This window comes from Rhyacophila brunnea, unplaced genomic scaffold (assembly GCF_057557595.1).
Source record: "Rhyacophila brunnea isolate RB1 unplaced genomic scaffold, BYU_Rbru_1.0 scaffold_4, whole genome shotgun sequence".
NCBI classification, from domain to species: Eukaryota; Metazoa; Arthropoda; class Insecta; order Trichoptera; family Rhyacophilidae; genus Rhyacophila; species Rhyacophila brunnea.
Window position 1 is genome coordinate 54,870,990 of NW_028233068.1, and position 23,586 is coordinate 54,894,575.

The window sequence follows — 23,586 nt, forward strand, 5'->3', positions numbered from 1 at the left end:
TATATTTTAACACGGCTCCAGCAGGCGGCCCCTGTCCACAGTTTCATACGCATCAAAATTTTCCGCCCACTACCATTTCGTATGGCCAAAACCCATTAAGAATTTCAGTCGTCGGAGACGCCTTAGGAAGCGTGTAGTCTGATAGACATATCGCCCCTGTTGACCCAATCGCGCCAAATTAATATCGGGGATTGCGACAGTTTTTTTAACTACCCGACGCGATTTTTTTTTTGTTGAAAGTGTTGTCCGATCGGTAACTAATTGAGTGACCCTTACCTGTTGAAAATTGTGATTTTTTGTTGTTTTCTAACTTTGGTACTGTTCCTATAAACGTCCAATTTATTGATTATTAAATTAATTATTACCCTAAACTGTAATTTGTTAATGAATTCCATTAAAATTTAAAACAAATAATTATTGTGAACCAAAAATTTTCAGACCTCTTTGAACTAACAAAATCAGTCAAATACTTATTGTAGAAGAATTGATTAATAGGAGGTACCATCAAAAAGACCCTGGTTAATGAAAACGATTTTGTAATGGAGTAGTTGAGCTACTATTAATTGTATATAACCTATACCTATCTCTAGTAGTGTATAATGGTGATTTTGCTTATATATTATTTTCGGAAAGATCTACAAAATTTATATAGTTAATATAACATTATTTTTTATACTGTAACGGCTATTATAAAATATATAAGATGAATATTATATTGCAATAATATGTTAACGAAATAATATATACCCATCTACAATTATTCTTAATTATCGATTGAATAATAGTTTTAAATACCGAATCAGTATTTTGTAGACCTAAGCAAATACGAATTATTTATGTTATTTTGCAAATACATGATTACGTTATGGCATACAACATTATAAAAACGTCATCGCCCTCATAACTTCTATTAAAATATCCGCCATTTTATATTGAACTCATAATGACCAAAAATATTAACAGCAATTAGGTTTTCTTCGTGGACTTTTTGTGGCTTAACAAATTAATCCAAACGAGGAAATTTATGTTATGAAGTTGATTATTATTTCAACTGGTCTATATAAATTGAAAATTATATTTTTTTATGAATACATGACGGACGCCATTTTAAAATCATTGAGTTACGTTAATTACGTAACTCAATGATTAATTATCTTCCAACCATTTTTTTACAATCATCAAGAGCTCATCAAAATACGTTAATTAATTCTTAAAAGACACGATGATTACTTTTTTTTCGAAAATCCCCTATTCGATGACCTTTATAATAATTTGATTGATTAATAGTTAGGGAAAAAAACATTAAAAATGCTTCATAATGCCGCATTTCGATAAATTGGTTGAAAAAAATAAATCATTTTCATAAAGATTCTAAATGGATAATATACATTATAGGTACATTGTAATCAAACCCGAAATTTCACGTAAAAACTTTTGACAACAATTTTGCACGCATTTAAATACATAGGTATCAAACGTTTTATAACCATCATTTATTTTAAAGTCACCTAGCTGAAAGTATGTAATATTCAAATGTTTTTCTTCGTCCATTAATCATAAAAATAATAAAACTATCATGAACCTTTCGTGTGTAAGTTTGTTCGACGTCAGTTTATCTGGTAATTTTAAATGATGATTTTTATTTAAAAAAAAAAATCATGAACTATCATTTTATCATAAATACAATGTTGGATAGGTGTTAAACTCGTTTAAGTAAAACAATAAAAAAAATATTGCATCGTTGTCCTTAAAAGTCATACTTAACAAATTTAATCCAAAAAAAGGCTTAAAAGAAGTCTAAAGTAATGTTTAAAATAATCTATAACTGTAGCAGCACTAAATTATGGGAAAAAAATAAATACAAAATATATCGTATATTTAGTTTATTATTTAAAAAAATATTATTACATTTTATAATATCGCCATATATTTGACTATGTAACATTTGGTGTACACATTATTTAACCAAGCTTTGTAATAATTATAAAATAATTAAGGAGAAGAGAAGATCCTTCAGAATTTGTTTTTAAAAGATCAAATTAACAATTATTCAAACACAAATAATATTCGAAAATACTTGTAAAATTAAATTTTGTTAAACTCAAACAAATATGTTTTAACTTGTCATATGAATTATTATTTTTAAAAATTAAGCTACAATAGGTATTGAAATAATAACTTGAATACACCTATTATTCTTGATATTGATGAAGATTTAATTGATAGTTATTTTTTCTTTTAAACGTTAATTAATATAACTGTATGGGTATATTATGATAATAGACGTTGTTATTCACAAAATTTTAAACGATATTCTTAAATTTCGTAGTTCTTTTTTCACTCATATAAAATAGACTCTAAAAAAATAAATAGTTACTCAATTAATTTTAATACTTACTAATTATATTAAGGGGGTGGTAAATCAAATTATTGAATAACTTTTAATGTCGTTTTTTATATGTTTACTCAAAATCTTAGTTTTATTTGAAATAAGCGCGCGTTTCAGTAATCCTCTTTGAAAAAATCACTTAAATTCCAAGTTTTCCTATTTTTATATTAACGAGCACATTTTATTTTCAGTAGAGCGAGGGCGATAAATTTACAAATAGATACGAATATTAGCGTTTAAACGCCTCATATAAATCATTAAAGAAAATAAATTTTGTTTCATTAATTTTGGATAAAATGTCCCATCCTATTCTTGGCTTTGTCTAATTAACTAAGTAATAAATTTAACTAATAATTATCCACAAATATCAATTTTAATTATTCACATAGGTAGATGAAAAAAATCATTCAACTCGATAAAAAAATAATTAGAATAACATATAAAATGAATCTACGTAATCCTTGGCAAATAACAAATACTTAATATCGTGTCAAAATTTAGTTAGCCTTCCAGCACTCGACAGGCTTTTCTTATCTAACAATGACCTATACTTCCGTAAAATGGACATTGGTAGTATGCATTTTAACTTTACATATAATATAATTAATCACATACTATCCATTCCTACTTAGCTGCCAGTTACTACTCGTAAAAATGAGTTGTGTACCGGGGGGCTTTAACTTCAACAGTTCTAAATGATCAAAATTTTTATGTTTCTTAAAATGGATACATAAACATAAAAAAGCAAAATTTTATATATTTTTTTGTATATATTTACTCATTTAGGATTAGGATTAAAAGCACAAATTAGCTAATACATAAAATGACTGGCCAGTTCTAGATTAGCTAACTTGATTGGCCAGATCTCGGAGTTTTGACAACATAACTGACCAATCAAGATAGTTTTGGCAAGCCACATGGAAATCAATCTGTATGCAATCATGTGCATTAACATTTTTGTGTAATCCACAAGTATTTTAGTTTAAGTTAATATTGACAATCCGTATATTCGAAACCTATATTAGAAATTAATCGGAAAAAATAAAGCATTCTAGCTTATGTAGGTATATATACTGCAGAAAATTCTCATCCATGTAGCACAGGTATAAAATTAACTTCATTAATTGAACGTTTATTACTAACAATTATTTCAATATTTTATCTTCAAAGTTTTGCCTTCTCTTGTGTGTTCTACAGCGTAGTGGCGCCTAATCCAAAACTCCCACAATCGATTAATATGTTTGCCTGTTAAATTATTATTCTATAACTATCAGCAGACGATTTTTCTAAACATGTATTTATAAGTTTAATAAGTCATTTGATCTCCAAATACATAAAACTGTATGACTGTGTTACACTGTTACTGCCCGCAAAGTTAATTAAGAAACTATTAGTTATATGTTATTCTTACTAGGTAACGAAATTATAGACGTTTATTAAACATAAGTATGATTATTATTAAGCCTTTAATTAAATCCTCCTCGGGAGTTATTCTACTTTTATAGTCTAGTAATAGGGAATAGTATTAATTCTTATTATTTTACCCAACGAATTAGTAACGTATGCGACTGGAAGAACTATTAAAAATGTATGCCAAGAATATAAGCAAAATCATCATTTTCTTTAAAACATTCGAAAATTATAGGTAATTTTCGGGAAAGGAATTAATATATTAAGTATACTAATTTAGATGTCAAAACTATTTTGAAAATCGACATAAAGCTCAGAAGATTTTCGATGGTATTATTAATCGATAGCATTTGAGCATAAGAATAAAAGTGATTAGTAGCAAAAATATTATTTTCTCACTGGATCAAAGTTCACAAATCTGGAGCAAGCAAGTCTGGAGTTTGGACTAGATGGCCTTCTTGAATAGCATTTGGGCGAAAAAGGAAGGTCCACCTGAGGTTTACTACGCCTTCTTCACCACAACTAATCCAAAGCAGATAACAGTTTCCGAAACAGACAGGGAAGAAACACCGACGGTTTACGGCGCCATCCATAAAATTGGATTCAACAAATCTGGACTTGGCCTCGATTTCACACCCCTGACTATCTTGTCAAATTACATTTTTAATTCCAGAAAAGGTACATAATATTTAACTGTATATTGTTGTTTTATATTATTATTTTATCATGTTTTTAGAACCACGATTAAAATATCTTGTCTAAAAAACTGAAAATGCATTACAACCCCTAACTAAAAGTGACCATATATATAATAATAGGTAGATTCTCTGAATAAACTTTTAAATGAATGAGAAGCGCTGGTAATGGTGGAAGAGACAGATGTGAAGAAAATAAATATGCAATTTGCTGCTGTCCCTTCAATATCGGTTCTCCATTATAACATTACCTACATTAATATTTTATTTAAGTATATATAAATATTAGTACCTATTTATTACTCAAAAGTTTGATTTCTTTATATATATGTAACTGTATTGACTATAACAGGGTTGGCGAACCTTTTTACGTATGCGTGCCAAAATTTCCCAAATATTATTTGACTGTCTGACGTGCCTAGCAGGTTTTCATGAGAGAAAAATGTTTTCAAGAAGTCTATTTAAATTTTAGATACTACTCATAGAATATATCACATATTATATAGTTTTATTACTTTTATCAATTACTCTATATATTTCGGTCCACCAATTTTGAAACTGTCTGCCAGAGTTACTACTACTAGCTCCACCAAGATTTTATTTCTTATTTGTTGCAGCCATTTTTTGGGTATAAATGAAATTTTTTGTTAATGTATTAATTAGTTTAGTTCTTTACGCACAAATTGACATCAGAATTGCTCCGATCAGATTAGGCATTATATCGCTACAGTGGTCTCAAGCATTGTATATCGATCAAAATTAGAAGTTCGCGGCATAGCATCCTCCGCCGCCTGATGAGATTAGTGCGATAATATTATATATGGCGCATCAAGCCGAAGGATAGACCTATATTCTTGAAAAGTATTTGACTGCTATTTTTTATGCAATGCGATTATAGGTATTTTTTCTTATCTAACACGTGTCATTCAAAATCATCTCGCGTGCCATAGATTAGCAATCACTGAACTATAAGCTCGTATTATAAAAAAGTTTCCAAATGTGCTGAATCCAAAAATTTCATAATTTTGAAATTTAACTTATATTCAGAATGTATGTGGACTTTTCACGTAGTTGAGTAATTACTTTATTTTGAAAACATATTTTTTTTAATAAATATTGTATGGTACGGTATGGATATTGCTAAGAAAAAATGGCTTCAAATATTTTTACAAAAGTAAGATATTTTGTTGAGTAGGATTATTTAAAATTTAATCTTCAGCATCACAAACATGCGTCAGGAAGACTTATTTTAAACGAAGTTGAAACTACTTTTTATTTGGGCAGTTGTTGAAAAATATCTGACCAAATTATTATTCCCCATAATGTGTAGTTGCAAATTCTTACTTACGCCCAATCTCAACTAAGTAAATGAAAGAAGAAAAGTCTATATTGTGCACTCTAGAAATAAGTCATGTGCCGAATACAAATTGGAGAGCATGATAAAAATAATATTATTTTTTAAATTACATGACATTTTGATTATTATTTGACTTTCACTTGTGTGCATTGGAAGTTTGATTGTTTTAACATTGCAATGACATTGTTTACAAAATTCCAACAATGTTGGCGACATCAAAAACTTTTTTAAATTTATTATCCGGCCAATATAACTGAATCAGTTTGCTTGTTTGAAAATACTTTTTTGAGAGTAATAAACGCAATGAAAAAAATATTTCTTTACGAGTTGCCGCACTTCCATGGGCGATTATGAAAGTTGTAAACATTCTTTTAACCCGCTTCATACGAATGACGACATTTTCAAAAAAAAACTATTTTCGCATTATATTTATCAAATTATACTGACACTCTTCCAAAACATATTATGCGTTTAAAATCTTGAGTGATTTGGCAAATTGACACAATTAATCAACGACGTATACCTACACAGTTATTAACATTCATATTTTAATCAATCACTCAAGAGAATATTATATAATGCTGTATATTAATTAAAGCATTACATTTATGAGCAATAATTATATATAGTTTCTTGGATATGATGTTACAACAAAATATGCATTATAATGTGGAAAGATAACAATGTAATAAAACTATTTTCCATCTACCCAGTAAAACTCACTTAAGTCAAACATTTTTGAAGTTATACTTCTTTAGGCGCGTTTGGGAAATCAGATCAGAGTGTATTTTTGGCGTGTGACATGTAACACATAATTCATTTTTTTACACGAAAAAAAACGCACTCGATTGGATTCGAACCACCGATTGTTCGGTTATCAGCCGAATGCACTACCTTTACGCCACAGTATGATACTGAAATCGTGACGATTATACAGTATAATATTATAGTTTATAATTGTTCCGTTTCCTAGGCAGCGAATTTATTATTGTCGGCCATTTGCAATTCCTTACGTAAACAAACTATTAAACGTCAGAGTGACATTTGATACTTTAAAAATAAAAACAACTAGAAACCATTATATAATTTAGTAATATAAGTTAGTGTATAGAAATAAACCAACGGCGCTTCAATAAGCGGCCCGTTTTCTTATGTGTGTAATTTAACAAGATAATTAAGATCTAGTCGAAGAATCTAGGTTATCACAAGTTTTGTTTTTGTCTTGTTACGCCAAAGAAGTATAACTTCTAACGCGCGTACATAAGTACACACACCGATTTTTAATGTGGAAAGATAATAGTGGAATAAAACTATTTTAAAATTCCATCCACCCAGTAAAACTCACTTAAAGTAAAACTTTTTTTTTAAATTTCGCACGGTTTAGATCGGTTTCGTAAATTATTGGTAGGTAAATTTTATACTAATTTAAAACTCAAACTCTAGTTAATAAAAGCTATGTGCTATTTCATAGGAATCGATTTTAGTGACAGGGGTTCCATTTTTCGGAATTTTCAGATTAGATAGGTATGGAAACTCGTTGCTTGATTGCGGCGAAAGCAGGATCGCTAAAAATGATTTCCATGGAATAGTATAAAACTCTCATCAATTAGGATTTAAGTTACCATCGATATTAATAATAAATTGTTAAAACTCACGTAATTTACGTATAGTTTACTAATTCGCACGCTCAATAATAAAGTGACCTAACTCAAAATTTCGAGTTTTTGTGTTATAATGATAAACCGACTTAATACAACACCATATATTGGGCTGAAATGTAAAAACATGGATTCTTTCAACGAAAGAATGAGATACCATAGCATGGGTCTCTTTCACACTGACCATTTTCATCACCTGCCTGCGTTATAAAGTGATTCACTACTGTTTATGGTGTTTTTCTAAAAATAAAAATAAAGTAAATTTAACATGAATATTTCATGCTAAAGTGACTTATTCGTCCTTATGTCCTTCTTTTACAAAAAAATGTTTAAATGTATAATGACTAATTAAGACATATGTCGATCTAATACAAAATATGAGATATACATTTATGTTTTATTTTTATATGGGTCGTTTTACAATTTACAACGTTCAAAACAATTTGGAATATATTGTAATGAATTGACTTAAAATAATAACTTTTTAAATCCCTATAAATAATTTAATCAACATTCACCATTATTAAAATTACTTCAGTATCTATATATTATCTCAATTTAACAAAGTATTATTATCAGCAAAAAAAACTGTAGTAACATTTAAAATTATCCTAAAATCAATATTTAATTGAGATGTCCTGAAAAATCGCATTTTTTGGATTAGGTCACTTTATTATTAAGCGTGCGAATTGTTTAAATTATATTAATACGATGAAAAAGCAAATAGACCACTATTAATTATAGTAGAGTATTTTTTAAACATTTGAAGGCAATTCAGAAGGTTGTTATCAATTGTGGTGAAAGTGGTGAAAATGCAAAACACGAAATTTTATATGTGTTGGTATCATTGAATTATTTGGAATACTGAAGATTGTGACATTTGGCGTTTTTTTTTACATGAACACAAATTTTCTACGCTCCTAACACTGAGCTTCTATGGTTATTAAAATAGGACTTTTTAGTTTATCTCGAGACGAATTAATTATTTTCTAAACATAAAACATTATCTTTAAGACCGGGTTTTGGAAGAATAAAATGATTTTTTCCGCAAGTTTTTCTCGTTAACGTTAATTTTCCGCGTTGTTCGTAATTGGATTCTCAAAAATGTTTAACAAAATAAAATTGTTCACTTCAATGGTGCTAACTGTCAATTCTCGGTGGATTGACGAAAAGCCATTATATTTACTAAAATATAACACAATATCATATCGCAATGCATCGATTATACGACACGTTGTTTTTCCTGTTTTGGTTTCTCTGAATAATTTGGTGTGAATTTTATTATCAATGGCATATTAAATCAAACTCTCATGCTGATATTACAAACGAACTACCATACAATAATTCATCTAATAAAGTTTTAATGGTGTGGGATCATTTCTTCAGTTTTATTTTTGGTATTTAAGACGTAACGTTTGTAATTGGAAGCGTTTTATAATCGATGCAGTATGGTTTTACTTATTCCACATAATTTAATAACGACGAGGGCCGGTTTCGTCCACTTTAACAGAACATGCTCAATTGATACAGCAAATACATTCCTAAAGCATTCTTATTTTAGAATGGGTTGAGATAATATAAATCATGTGAGTAAACAAAAAAAAACACGTTGTTTTGAAAATAGAATTTTAACATAAACCATTTCCCAGTGCAATGTTTACATTGTTTGTAATATAATTTGGTGGTGTGTTAATGTTATGATTGCTTGCATTCTTTATTCAAAATCTTGTATTCAAAAGCTTCTGCACTTTTTAATTTTTACCACGTTTTTATTAGCTCGTATTCTTGTTTGTCCGGTACAGATTTTTTCTTGTGCAGTACAAATTGTTTCTTGTTTGTCCAAGATTTTTAACTAACTTCCCTAACTTTTAATTTGAAACTTTTAGAATATTATGTCAGAACACGGCGACTATAGCCCCCACAAAGGGGGTGGGCTGTCAGGGCTCTGGCCTGGGGGCCCGGGCTTAGGAGGGGCCCAGTGTGGTGAATCGATCAGACAAGTGAGATAAACGCACATTAAAAATTTACTCTAATATTTGGTACTTCAGCATTACTAACATTCGAAAATATGTGGTAATACTATACAATTTTTGATTATTGTGTGTCGATACTCGACGACTGCATAATTCAATTAGATATTTCCAAAGATTCAAAAAATCGCTAAAATTACGCTTAAAACCCATAATTTTACCTCGAACACCATTTGGAAAATGTTTTTATAGCGTAACATTGCCTTTTAGCGATAGGTAGGGGGGCCTGCCAAAGGTTATTAGCCTGCGGGCCTGTTTCAGGATGTGGGGGGCATGACGGCGACAATGCATTCTTTTAATACTTTTGGCCATCTTTAAGAAGAATTGAATTCATTTTCAGTTAATTCTATTTTGTACGGAAAGTTATTATTGTTGGTTGCTAAGGGGGTCATAGCAAATAAATTATTAATATATACGTGCGTTACTATGGAAATCAATACGAAATGTCAAAATGACATTTCTGTATTCCATAATATTTATTCAGTATTTCTATCAAGTGCAATAAAAAGTTTTTATTAATACATAGAATTGTCAACTTTATATGATTCAACGGAAAATTTAAAAACGTGGTATATAAAAAGTTCTTTTTATCTTGTAATTATTTGAATTAAAGTAGTGTTGTATTTTCTTCCATTCATGAAATCTTTTTTTGCAATCTAACTATAATTATATTATAACTAGGATACTATAAGTCTACGATTGTTTCAAGTTGAGTGAGCATTTAGAAATATAATAATATTATATTATTATAAAGTACCTACATGAAAGCAATTATGTATATAATTTGTAATATATATTGCTTAGTTATATCTAAAAAATACAGAGAATAATCGTTACAATAATATCATGTTGGAATATCTCACATTGAAAAGAATTTATAACTTATTTATAGCATAAATACAGTTTATGTACATGTCATTTGATAGTTACTTGTATCGATATCTCGAAAAACCCAACCCAAGGCATGGATAGTATTTGGACCCCTGGAATACTATTATCTAACTAAAGTGTCCCCTCGTTGTATCGAAAACACAAAATGTTAAACCAATGTATGTCATTGCCAACGTGTGCATGTGAAATCTATATGGACCTTTTAATTGTAAGAAAGAGCATGCAATATTAAATCATACTTACATAAATTTGGATATTTTATAGATAGTATATTTTTTATCTTGTTGTAGGAGAAATTCCAATATTAATAGTAGGACAATAGAAACAATGGAAAATATACCTATTGATAATGCGCTGGACAGGGTTAAGCGATGTGATAGAGGACTCCAAGCTAATGAAATGTCAGTAGGCTTGAAATATTTCTCATCGAATGGATAACCACCGGGAAATTACAGTCATATAGTGGTACATCAGGGCCACTAAATGACCAGAGGAGTTACCTGATGGACTGACGAATTCGTTAAGTTTGGTATCTGAAAGCGAATATCTGCAGATCAAAAAGACAGTGATAGGCTTAGGTACGTGGCGGCCGGAGTTGATGCTGGCTTGAAGGCATCTTTACAAAGATTTTGTCATGATAAACCAAAATGGAGTGTTTAAAATATGACAAAAGTTATGTTGCCAGGATCATAAAGAATACACATAAATACGATGCGATTTCTCTATCTGTTTCATAAAAACCCACCGTTGCGAAAAAGAGCTATAGAATACCTTCATAAAGCAGTGTATCATTATCGACATAATAGTTGATGGTATCTAGTAAACGTTTCGACCCTCGAGTCTAGTACATAAGATTCTGTCATTTTATACGGGGGCTCCAAGTTCGATTTCGGTGAAGTCACAATATTATATGTATGTGATTTTCTCAAAGCCTGGTTGTTTGTGATTGTTTCTCTTCTATTACTAAATACACTAGTGTGTCATTACACTACTCTCATTGGGGCTCATGGCCTGTTGTAGTGTTAAAAAATATATTATATAAGTTTCAAGTTGAACTCAATTTATTGTATCGTTAAATTAAAGTAATAAACATAATCCGATCAACGAATATCTATTATGGCTTTCATGTTTTTAAACAATTTATTGAGTAATATATTTTATTTTTATACATAATTCCGATCACAAACTTTCGAAACATCTGTTCTCGCAGAGCTGAAACATAATTTTGATTTTTCAATATGCGAATTGCGAAGGGGAAATAAAAAATCGCTTTCTGCCACGTACGCATGTTAAGTGTTGACGGTTTCAACTATCGCCGCCATATTTCTTTCAGTTCTGCATACCTAACCCGCACGTCGCGGCTGAAAAAAAAATCATATCTCATCAAAAAAACACTTTATATTTGACTTACTCATACACCTAACAATATTATCAAAAAGCTTTTCAGTATCTCCCATAGTTACAGGATACGTTTTTAATATATTATTTATATTAGAAGTACACAATTCACTGAGAAACTTTGTAGAACCCCGCAACTAAAATCCAATAAATAAAGACTATTTACTACCAGTTTTTCTGGGAATACGCCATTTCCACACTTTAAAAAAATATATTTTATATTTTTAATTCATGTCAAGTTTTAAACGTGTTAGTGTTAATTAAACTATTTTTTTATTCAATAAATATTATGCGAGATCAAAGAATGTAGCATTGTTTATTTATAATATGTAAATACATACAATATATTTTTTTATAAAATTAATAAAAATTTTCATCTTCATTGACAGTATGCCTACCTTTTTTGTAGAATAAAATTACTGTTTATATAGTATATAATACCTTCTTTATGCGAGACGAATAATGGGAAATCTTTTCTAAATTTTGGTTACCATTGGATGACCATGTTAATTGTCCAGTGAGTATTTCTTTTTCGTGCTATATATCCTGCCCACAGTTCTTGGCAACCTAAATATTGTATGATTGTGCTATAACGAAACGTTCAATTTCGTATAATCACATATTATGTTTGTGAAACATAAACTAATAACTTAAAGTAGTAACATCGTGGTATGTAAATGTGTAAAACAATTAATACCATAGTAAGGTATAAAAAAGGTGTAAAAAAATAATGTATAAATGAGTATAGAAATTCTATGTGAGTATGTTTGTAAATCATAAATCATCTCTACAACTTACTGAAGAGATGAAAATGCTAGTTGAAATAATAACTTTTCGAATATGACCTTCTGTTAATGACCTGGAAATAACGTGTAAACATCGCATTAGTAAACAGTGCTAAAACAGAAATTGTCTATTTAAAAAATACTTGATTGACGCTAAATACACTGACTTTTCACTAAAATGACAGACGCCTGTCTAGTGCGTGCAGTTAAATATCCATTACCAAAAGCGAGAATTCAAGTTAGATTAAAGAAATTTTCTCGCAAATACGTCATGATATTTTCTGCGAAGGTACGCCAATGCATTTTCCATTTATGATTGAGTGAGTGAAAAAAAATATTGCTTACACTAGTTCATTGGACCGAATAACAATCGGGAATAAACATTTTAAAGGAATGAATTTTGATGTTTTACAAACGAAATATTTCAACACTCTCTATTCTATATCGATCTATATCGATATAAGTTTAAGTTTTTTTTAAACGATTCATTATTATTATTATTTTTATCCACCTACTTAAATGTTTTCTTCTTTTATTTAGCTGTTGTAAAAAATGATTAAACTGATACAAATCCTTATAAAAATATTGAATAGGTTATGTTAATTCAATATATCGGTAACTGACTGTTGAATAAACTCTCAAATACCTGTACCTATAATAATATTATCGAAAAACAATTAGAAACCATAAATTTATTTTTTTAAATAATCAATTATTCAATGATTTAATCGCATAAACCGTAATTTCCCAACCAATATACATTTCAGAACACCATTTATTGATTTCAGTTCTACCTTTGATCATAGGTGTTTAAATTGTATATTTTTAATAAACCAATATGTAATTTTTTTGTAAAAGTTTAGTTCAGTAGAACCTAAGCCCTACGATCCAAATTACCCAATGACGTTAACATTGACGAATCATCTGGAAAAGAAAATGACACCCACTTTATTGTCTGTATTGGTCTGCCGAATGGCATAATCTGTTCTAACGCCATTACAATAAAGGTGATATTGCTATAAATTCCTGATGCTTTTTGTTGGGTCTGCCGAATGGTTCGGTTCGAACGGGTTCGCTCGAATGAACATTGACATTAGAAACACTGCTCTAACGCCATTACAATAAAGGTCATATTGCTATAAATTCCCGATGCGTGATATCGCATAATGGAAATTGCGTGACGTCTACCTATACATGCGAATTTACTTGCTAGCTACTGTATTGAGTGCGTCGTCCATTAATAATGTCATTGAAATTACCTAACAAATTCTTCAACCTTCTTATTTAGTTATAAGAAACAACACTCATATATGCGAATTTTTCTATTATAGTAGAACAACTTCACCTTAAAATTTCGCAAAATTTCGATTTATTCTACTGCGCTCGAATTTCGTAGGGTAAATTAAATTATTGTTCCCTTTATTATTTCCAGCTGTTCTTACATGAAGCCTATTTCATTGTTTATTTTCACTTTGTCTCACTCGAACTACGTCATATTTTCTGTCAAAACTATCGAACTTCACGCTTATGTAGTATGTTTATAGCACCTCGCACTTTGACATCATTGTGCCGCTTCTATTTCAAATCTCGGTGGAACATATTGTTAACACATTGACTGCTGACTAGATGATTACTTTTTAATTACCACATTTAAATAGCATGCTAATTATATCGAATGGCCACCTAATCGTTACGCGCTAGGTGCTTCTTTAGCGTCCAAGCCAATTTTAATTTAGTGCCTATTTGACTTCAAAGAAAAATACCAAACGCATTAAACACTGTTATTTCCCAAATTATCCTTCCAATAATGGAAGGCAAACAAAAAGTTTCACTTCTGAGGCGTGTTTTTTAATATCAGTTAATTGTTACATATGTTATGGTGATTACAAATTATTCCTATTTCAAGATGTTCATAACATGATATTGAAGAAAATAATCATAAAATTGTACCTACGTATTAATATGATAAAAATACGGTGGGAATAGAGACTGGTCGATCCAGGGAATTCAGAAATTATCTGTTCTGTGGGTGGAACTGAGTGGTAATGCGTATAAATTATATATTTTAATTCTGTAAATGCAGACGATTTTATTTCGAGAATATAGGTATTATTTTTTGATTATTTATTCAATTTATTATTTTATTACATATTTCTTTAAAGGTGATAATCGTTTGACAAGGTACCTACTACCTATACTATATTATGGTCCTCCACAAAGCATAATATGTTATAACACGCGCTTTTAACAAACACACATTAAAAACACAATATGCATTTTTCCTAGTCATGCGATCGATACCGTCACCCATGACTTCAGAGACGGCCACTTTACCAACTCGGCTATCGTGGGTATGGTTAAATTAAAAACGATATTACGCAACCACTACTTTCTTCAATAATTATGTCATTTTATATTTAACACCATTTTTATAATTCGTTTTTTTACGTTTTTTTAGCACAAGTGAAGATGCCGTCAGGAAAAACAGACTTGCCTCTGATTGAGGACAATCACGATGGAACTGTCAGCATCAAGTACGAGCCACGTGAGGAAGGATCCCATGAACTCCTCGTCAAGTACAATGGAGAACATGTCCAGGGTGAGTTTTGTAAAAATTCTTTTAATTATTATTTTGAATCAATGATTGTCTTTTTTCTGGTTATATTATAAGCACCACAAGTTATGTGATACCTAAGCACAAGCATATGAAAAATATTTCTCACCGCGCACTCTAAAGTAGTGATCGAATGTTAACCCCTACAATGTAGTGTATCTGGGTTCAAGCCGTGATAGCTGAATGAAATTCATATATCTTTTTAATTATCATGTGATGCAGAATTCAGAAGGGTTGTCATGTTCTCTATTTCCTCTAGCCTAGGTTTCTCTTCAATGAGTAATTATATAACAACCAATCCTTGTAAAGAAAGTCCCACGTACCAAGAGCACATAATATAATATGCGGCCAATAATAATAACTTAGTAGAAATACATTAAAAATACACCTTTATTGGAATGAATATCTATCGGTGAGTGTAGTTTTGGACAAATTAGATTATTAATTAGAAATAATCGATACTGAATTTATAATAAATATGCGATAGAAGTACGTATTGAATATTATTAATAATTCAATTGATTAAAACGATCTATCTTATTCCTTTATCTATAAACATTCTTCATAACTATGTAATTTTAATAAATTTTTTTCCGATTGATTTACGTTTAGCAAAGCTATTTCAGGTACCTACCTACCTGCATCCCAAATTCTTATGAAGTGATATTCAAAGTTTTAACCTACATAAAAAGCGTGTGTTACATTCATCATTATTATATATTAATATTAAACGCTAATTATATAATAAGTGTTATATTTTAAAAGAAGTGGAAATGTATTTTACATTAAATGGCTTTGCCAATCGATAAAAATGTGATTATAAATTTTATCAAAATACTTTTTTTAATAAAGAATAAAAAGCCGATTGCCAATTAGTAACGTAAATTAGAACGCGTCCATTGAAAAGTATTGCTTAGTGGTTAGAGTACGTGGGCGCTAATCCCGGGAGGCGCAAGTTTGAATCCTGCTGGGTGTTATATTTTTTTCAAAAAGTTTTGTTCTAGTGGTTATATATCTCCCATTAGTGTTTTCAAATTATTTATGTTGAATAATTTTTCAATTGAAGAATTCTGGGCGGAAAGTGTAGTTGAATGATGCTTCGAACATACATTTTGTTATACTGTTGATGCCGTAAAGCTGTTAAATATCGATGGTTAAAATTCTAATAAATTGTGCACTCACGTCTTGAGTGTAAATGTAACTGATATATAGTAACCGCCAGCAATCCTATTGAGTCATATTAATTTTTTTTTTACTAACTTTCAGGATCCCCCTACAAGTTCCACGTCGATTCCATCACTACTGGTTCCGTTACAGCCTATGGTCAAGGTCTGATCTCTGGAGCCAGCGGAGAGCCTAGCCACTTCACCATCAGCACTAAGGGAGCTGGAGGAGGTGGTCTGGCTATGGCCGTCGAAGGACCAAGCAAGGCTGAGGTATAACACAACTACCTTACATTGAGGCGATTCGCTCATTTTTTTGTTTTCTTGAAAAAATATTTTTTTCTAATTATCTTATAAATGGTACTCTTCTATGCTTTTTAACATTTAAAATTCATTCCACGTCTAACTTTTTAAGACATACTTTAAACAGAGTAATAATGTTATTGTTGTTTGACTAACTAATAAAAAAAACACTAAGAATAATGTATTATTCAACCTATCAGAAATAAAAAGAAAATATATTGGTGTTAACTGTAATTCAAATTCAAATTTATTTATTTACATATAGTGAAATTTACAAATTATAAATCTAAGACGTTCACAATATGTCATTTTAAAAAAATAAACAGCATAAAAGAAAAAAGTAAATAAAAAAATAAATTATAAAATAGACACCAACCAACATGGAAATACACCGAATATGCTAAGTAGTATTTTAAGAATATATATAATTTATTGTAAATACGTATGCCAAGAACAGGCATTTTAGTCGATTGGTCGTTTTAATAACAACATCTCTCTAATCTTTCCACCTTTTTGCTCTAAAGAAATTTCAGTGTATTTTTTGTAAATAAAATATTATTTGGATCAATCGCAAACTTTTATTATACTTATCTCATAATAAATTATTAAAATTTTGTTAGGGTTAAAGTATAGTTAACCAATGAGGAATAATTTTCGAAAAAAACCATAAAGTCAATAATCAGTGTTGTATTTTTTAATAAGAACTCAATTCTCTTCATGTTATTTAGAAATATAACTGGATTTCTCGTTTATAAAGACTATCTACAGATACTTACATATAATCGCAAAAATATTAAATTATCATTTATGTGGATTCATTTGACAGATTTATGAAAATGACATTTTTTATTATTTTCAGATTACCGCTCATGACAACAAAGATGGCACAGTATCCGTGTCATATCTGCCAACAGCTCCTGGCGAGTACAAAGTTAGCATCAGATTTGGAGAAAAACACATCAAGGGCTCTCCATTCAACGCCAAGGTATATAAAATCTAACATAACTAATGCCTACATATTTATAAAATTATTTGCTACCATCTGCATCATTTTTAAAGATGACATTAAAAATATTACGCTACTCATAGCCACCAGTAATGACATGGTACAATATTTATTTCCTATACTACTTGTATGAGACTTCCGCACATGCCAAGTAGCGTGCAATGACCGGATGTAACTCTCAACGGAGTTCAAAAAGTCCACAACCAACTGTCGTGACTCGTGACTGAGGTTTGCTAAAGATCTACCATCGTAAGTTGGCAGCCGGTCGAATTTGAAACTAAAATTGTCTATCGAGGATAAATTTGTTACAAATGCCATTTAATTTTACAACATTTTTCTCGAATTATGGATTGCATAATATTTGTACAGAAATCTACTACCAATAAAAAAATATAAATTACCATTTTTTTGTTAGCTATGGTAATATTCTCAATGTCATACTAGCGCCCTCGCTGGAATGCCAATTTATGATGGTAGATCTATAGTACATCAGTTATTACCCCACAGCATCTCGTCACTTCCACCGCTGACTGTTGCATTTTTCCGTGTACATTTCGCATGCTCAGATACTCCATACTTTGATAAACATCCGGCATACCACCAGTAGCATGTTTACATACGAATCATTATGATATATCGCACCTTTAAGTGGTTACCATGTGCACACTTCACTCTCATTTCACCCTGTTATAATAAAGGGTGGTCAACTATAAATAATGGACATTACGCAATACGTAAAGAAATATTATAGCATATTTGCCTACTAATCGTATGGCACCAATTATTTTCTACGGTTACAGATCATAACACTTGAATAATATTATATTATCTTCTTATTCAAGGTAAGCGGTGAAGGCAGAAAAAGAAATCAGATCTCCGTCGGAAGCTGTAGCGAGGTTACTCTTCCAGGAAAGATCAGCGATGCTGATATTAGGAGTCTGAATGCTTCGATACAGGCTCCGTCCGGTCTTGAAGAGCCATGCTTCTTGAAGAGGCTGCAGACTGGAAACATCGGCATCTCTTTCACTCCCAGGGAAATTGGTGAACACACAGTGTCCGTGAAGAAAATGGGAAAGCACATCACCAACTCTCCATTCCGCATCCAAGTGGCAGAGAAGGAAGTAGGAGACGCAAAGAAAGTCCAGGTATATTAAAGAATTTTATATAGGTACTTATAGTATATTAGTATAGCAGCGAAATCTTTCAGTATTTGAAAAAAAATCATAAAAATGTTATCACCGGACGATGCCCATTCATCATCAGTTAAAACCTCGATGTCGAATTTTCACTCGATCACGATACTTACATTATCCGAAATGGATAAATTCTTCTTTCTACCATGTCCGATCCTAATAGGATCATATTATCTGGATATCTCCACATACTGGAGGTTTGTATTGACAGATTTTGTTTTTACGAGAAATGGATGTCAGCCACTTGCTCAACCTATTAGGTCCATATACTCTGACTCATACACAAATTGAAAAAACAATATGTGTAGTTGTCAGAGCCAGGATTACAACCTGAGACCCACGACGCAATAGGCCAACGCTTAAGCTGCGCGGCCATCGTGGGTGTTAAATGGATAAATAATCTACTAATATTTATTTATGAAATATTTAAATTTTTTAGTTAAATAAAATATTATACGAAAATTTATATTGAGCTAATTGTGACAACATACCTACCTATGCGAAACAGCATTAATTTCATCATTACTGGTAATACAAAATACACACAGGTCGTGTCTTTCAACGGTGACTTTGGAACAAACCCTATTATCATTTCAAACATTGTACCGGATATTGATTTAATGTAAAATATGCTCTCATTCCCCTCTCATTAAATTGTGTTTGTAGGCTGTAGCTGTAATAAATTTTAAGTTATTTTTTTTAAATTTTTGCTTCACAAGCTAGCTTTACAATATTATTGTTCTATTATTTTTATGAAAAATGTACATATAATAATAATTAATGGTAAATAAAGTACTGTTGGTTACTAAAGACTAAAATTTTTGTGAAGGGTAGCCTTGGGTTTTTACTTTCGGGGGCCGTGGTATGAAAAAGTTTGAGAAGCTCTAGCCTACAGAGTAGATATAATCTTAACAGCTTTTTTACGAAGAATAGTTGTAGTCATTCAATTAAACCATTTGGATCTCGCTCTGCTTTAAATTGACATCAATACAATGACCAATTTTCGGAGGGTTAATGATAATAATTATGTTTACAATTATTATAATGCACCGTAATCTTAATTTAACTTATTCTGAAATCATTTAAATAAAATTTTTGAATTTCTGTTTTTTAATAAATGCATTACCTTTGAATTTTAATATCTCGAACGGCTCGACTTTATTGCGTGAATTTATTGTGAAAAAAAACATCATTTAATTGTTATATTTCAGGTATCTGGAGGTGCCTTGAAGGAGGCCAAGACCCACGCTGATAACACTTTCGCAGTCGACACTAAAAATGCCGGTTATGGTGGCTTATCCCTCTCCATCGAAGGTTTGTTCGGTTATATTTACAGTTTACTAACGAACCAATGAGATTAGGATGACTTTAACCTGCCCTGCAGTAATTCTACAGCAAGCTAACATGTCAAAAGCGTGGCTTGGCTTAGCTTAGGTTAACTTAGTCAATTTAGAATACCTACATACCTGATATCTTTGAGGTTCAATAACATTGTATTTTATATATATTTCTAGGTCCCAGCAAGGCTGAGATTCAGTGCCAGGACTCAAACAACGGTGTTCTGAACATCAGCTACAAACCAACCGAACCAGGATACTACATCATCAACTTGAAATTCGCTGATCACCACGTTGATGGATCTCCTTTCACAGTCAAGGTATATCTATACCTATATCTAATACATATTACATACTCGTATAATGCAATATTACGATTAACGAAAATTTCAATCGAGGCTTCACACGAATCTTGTCGAATATTATTTCAGTTCAACAGTCCGTTGTAATGCATTAATATACCATGAACATTTTTGTGTACCTATTGTGACATATTATGTAAGTTATGTTAAATGATGCTATGTTTGGCGAATAACCTGTTAAGGTACCTATTCTTTTAAAGGGGGGTCGTGCGCCGCGTAGGTCAAAATGGAGGTTTTATGCTATTTTCAAAGCATGATCCTGGACATTCAATAAACGTTGTAGATAATCTATTTATATAATTTTTAAACCTTGTTATTTTATATTTATTTTAAACATTTGATGACTGCATAAAGTATTTTTATTACATAAAATAGTTGTCTTTTAAACCTCTCGATCTAATGTTTTAGAATATAGGTCATATTTCAGTACATCCATGTGCAGTGGTGTTAAGATTTTTTATATTTATTAATTTTTAAAAGCATTTATAAAACCATTAGTAAAATTTATCTAGACATTTTTATAATGAAATATTTACGATAAAAAATTATATTGATAATCTCTGTGATCCCAAATTTGACAAGAATTAGGCATTTTATTATTTAAAAAATGGGCAATACGCAAGGAAAGAATTAATATCTATCCACAATGACATTCTTGTCAGCTACCATTATTCATACAGAGCACAAAAACGTTACCTATCATATTATTAAATTTTTATTGTAACGGAACATACGTATGTACTTATTACATTATTATTATAATACTTATATATGTATTTTTCAATTTAGGTATCAGGTGAAGGATCAAATAGGCAGAGAGAAAAGATTCAAAGACAAAGAGATGCCGTCCCATTGACGGAAGTTGGAACTAACTGCAAACTCACATTCAAAATGCCAGGTAACTAATACGAGTATTATCCATTTTTTTTAGTGAAACTTATTTTCGCGCGGTACAATTAATACCTACCTCGGTACACGAGAATTCCCTGAAAAAATAAATCCCGCTGATTCGTGGCGATTGATGGTGTAATCGCTATAGTGCAGGGATGGCGAACCTATGGCATGCGTGCCACTGATGGCACGCGAGATGATTTTGCATGGCACGCTAAGATGGCACGTGAATGTTTCATTTTGAAAAGAAAATAAATTACTATTTTATATATTACTTATACCAATTTAAAAAATGATTTTTTTTTATAAAAAAGTTTACAAATAAAATATATATAAGGGAGAGAGGCATGCCAGCAGAGAACCTAGCGGAAAAATACGAAGGTCTTTCGCGCCTTTCATACTATATACTATATTGTGAGGGCAAAACACTATTTAAAACGTTCAATTTGAATTGAGTCAATAAATATATATTATTTTTATCCAAATTCACTATACAAATATCTTTCTATCTTTTAATTTATTCATAAGATACCATAATACTCAGATTAAATAAGTCATATTTTGTATTTTTATTATTTCAGGAATCACATCGTTCGACCTCGCAGCTACAGTCACCAGCCCTGGAGCAGTATCTGAGGATGCTGAGATCCAGGAGGTTGAAGATGGACTCTACTCAGTTCACTTCGTACCCAAGGAGCTTGGAGTTCATACCGTTTCAGTCAAATACAGGGAAATCCATATTCCAGGTAGATAGATACTACATTAAAACTAAAATTATAAACATAGTATTTTTTTTTCATAAAGTCTAAATTAATGTCTCAAGAGGTCGTATTTTTTTAAAACAATAATCAAACCAAACGCTGCCAAATGAATGAATTGATTTGATTTATGCGAAAAAGAATTGTATTGGATTTAGTCACTATTTCAAAAACTGATCCTCATTCCATCTTTACATACGCGTTTTGGTAATTGTGCCGCAGATGCCGACATGAGCTTTTATCAGTTTTTTTTACGAAAACAGTTTATTTCATGTACCTAGACAATTATAACAAATACAATTTTCTATCGGCGCATAGGCTTTTCGATCCAATAATTGTTAATTTAAAATTTGAAATTTTCATACATTTTGATGCATCATTATCACAAACTATGATTATATTAGGTAATATTAGGTTGGGATAGGTTAGGTTAGGTTTGCTTTGGTCTAAAATGAAAGTTATAAAATCTCATGACGGCATCTGCGGCACATTTACCCGCGTTTTCATTTTAAGTCGACGTTTTCCTGTTTCCCAGGCTCTCCATTCCAGTTCACAGTGGGCCCCCTCCGTGACTCCGGCTCCCATTTGGTGAAGGCTGGCGGCACAGGTCTGGAGCGAGGTGAGCAGAAGGCCCGCAACGAGTTCAACGTGTGGACTCGCGAGGCTGGCGGCGGCCAACTGGCCATCTCCATTGAAGGTCCTTCCAAGGCCGACATTGAGTTCAAGGATAGACGGGACGGATCCTGTGATGTCTGCTACAAGGTTGCAGAACCCGGTAAGAATTATGATTATTCGCAAATTGTTGCAAAAATGCCTACTTTATTCTCATACCTACTCTACATGACATCACCATTTCTTGGCAAGTCAACAAAAATGTCTTTCTTATATATCAGTATATCTTCTATCTTAGAAACTAAGTATAATAACATTTCTAAATGTTGTCTAAAAACTAATAATCATATAACATTTTAGAATAGCTTTTTTCAGAAAGTATACTTAAGTACCTATAAGAAAAATAAGACATTTGACAGTAAGAATGGAATCTGCCGTTTTTGTTTGGTTATTAAGGGGGAGTAAAACAGATTATTTTAAAATATAGTAATTCATATTTAAATCTCCAGTACAACATGCAAATATGTTGTACTGACAAAAATTTTATACAATCATCCACTTATATGAAATTTAACTCGTTAGATAGTAACCAACTTTACTGACTTTAACCTATGATGTTTTCATTCAAAAATTCGTGGAATTCGCGAAGTGTTTACACTATTTATTGCATCAAAATGCAATATTTTTTACTAAAGAATGTATCAACCGTGTATCTCAGCAGATACAGACAAGGC

The 23,586-nt window shown here is 30.9% G+C and overlaps 1 protein-coding gene across 3 annotated transcripts in view; it reads left to right on the top strand.

Moving 5' to 3' along the window:
* cher (filamin A protein cher) overlaps positions 1–23,586 on the top strand; it is a 100,983-nt gene that overhangs the window by 69,496 nt on the left and 7,901 nt on the right. For all 3 annotated transcript variants that reach the window (XM_085954418.1, XM_085954419.1, XM_085954416.1), the window contains exons 3-11: positions 15,072–15,212; positions 16,494–16,663; positions 17,553–17,678; positions 18,542–18,844; positions 20,104–20,206; positions 20,407–20,549; positions 21,381–21,489; positions 22,064–22,228; positions 22,776–23,015. In XM_085954418.1, the coding sequence (XP_085810544.1) occupies positions 15,083–15,212; positions 16,494–16,663; positions 17,553–17,678; positions 18,542–18,844; positions 20,104–20,206; positions 20,407–20,549; positions 21,381–21,489; positions 22,064–22,228; positions 22,776–23,015 (1,489 nt within the window). In that variant the 5' untranslated portion in view covers positions 15,072–15,082. The remainder of the gene's footprint in view (positions 1–15,071; positions 15,213–16,493; positions 16,664–17,552; positions 17,679–18,541; positions 18,845–20,103; positions 20,207–20,406; positions 20,550–21,380; positions 21,490–22,063; positions 22,229–22,775; positions 23,016–23,586) is intronic.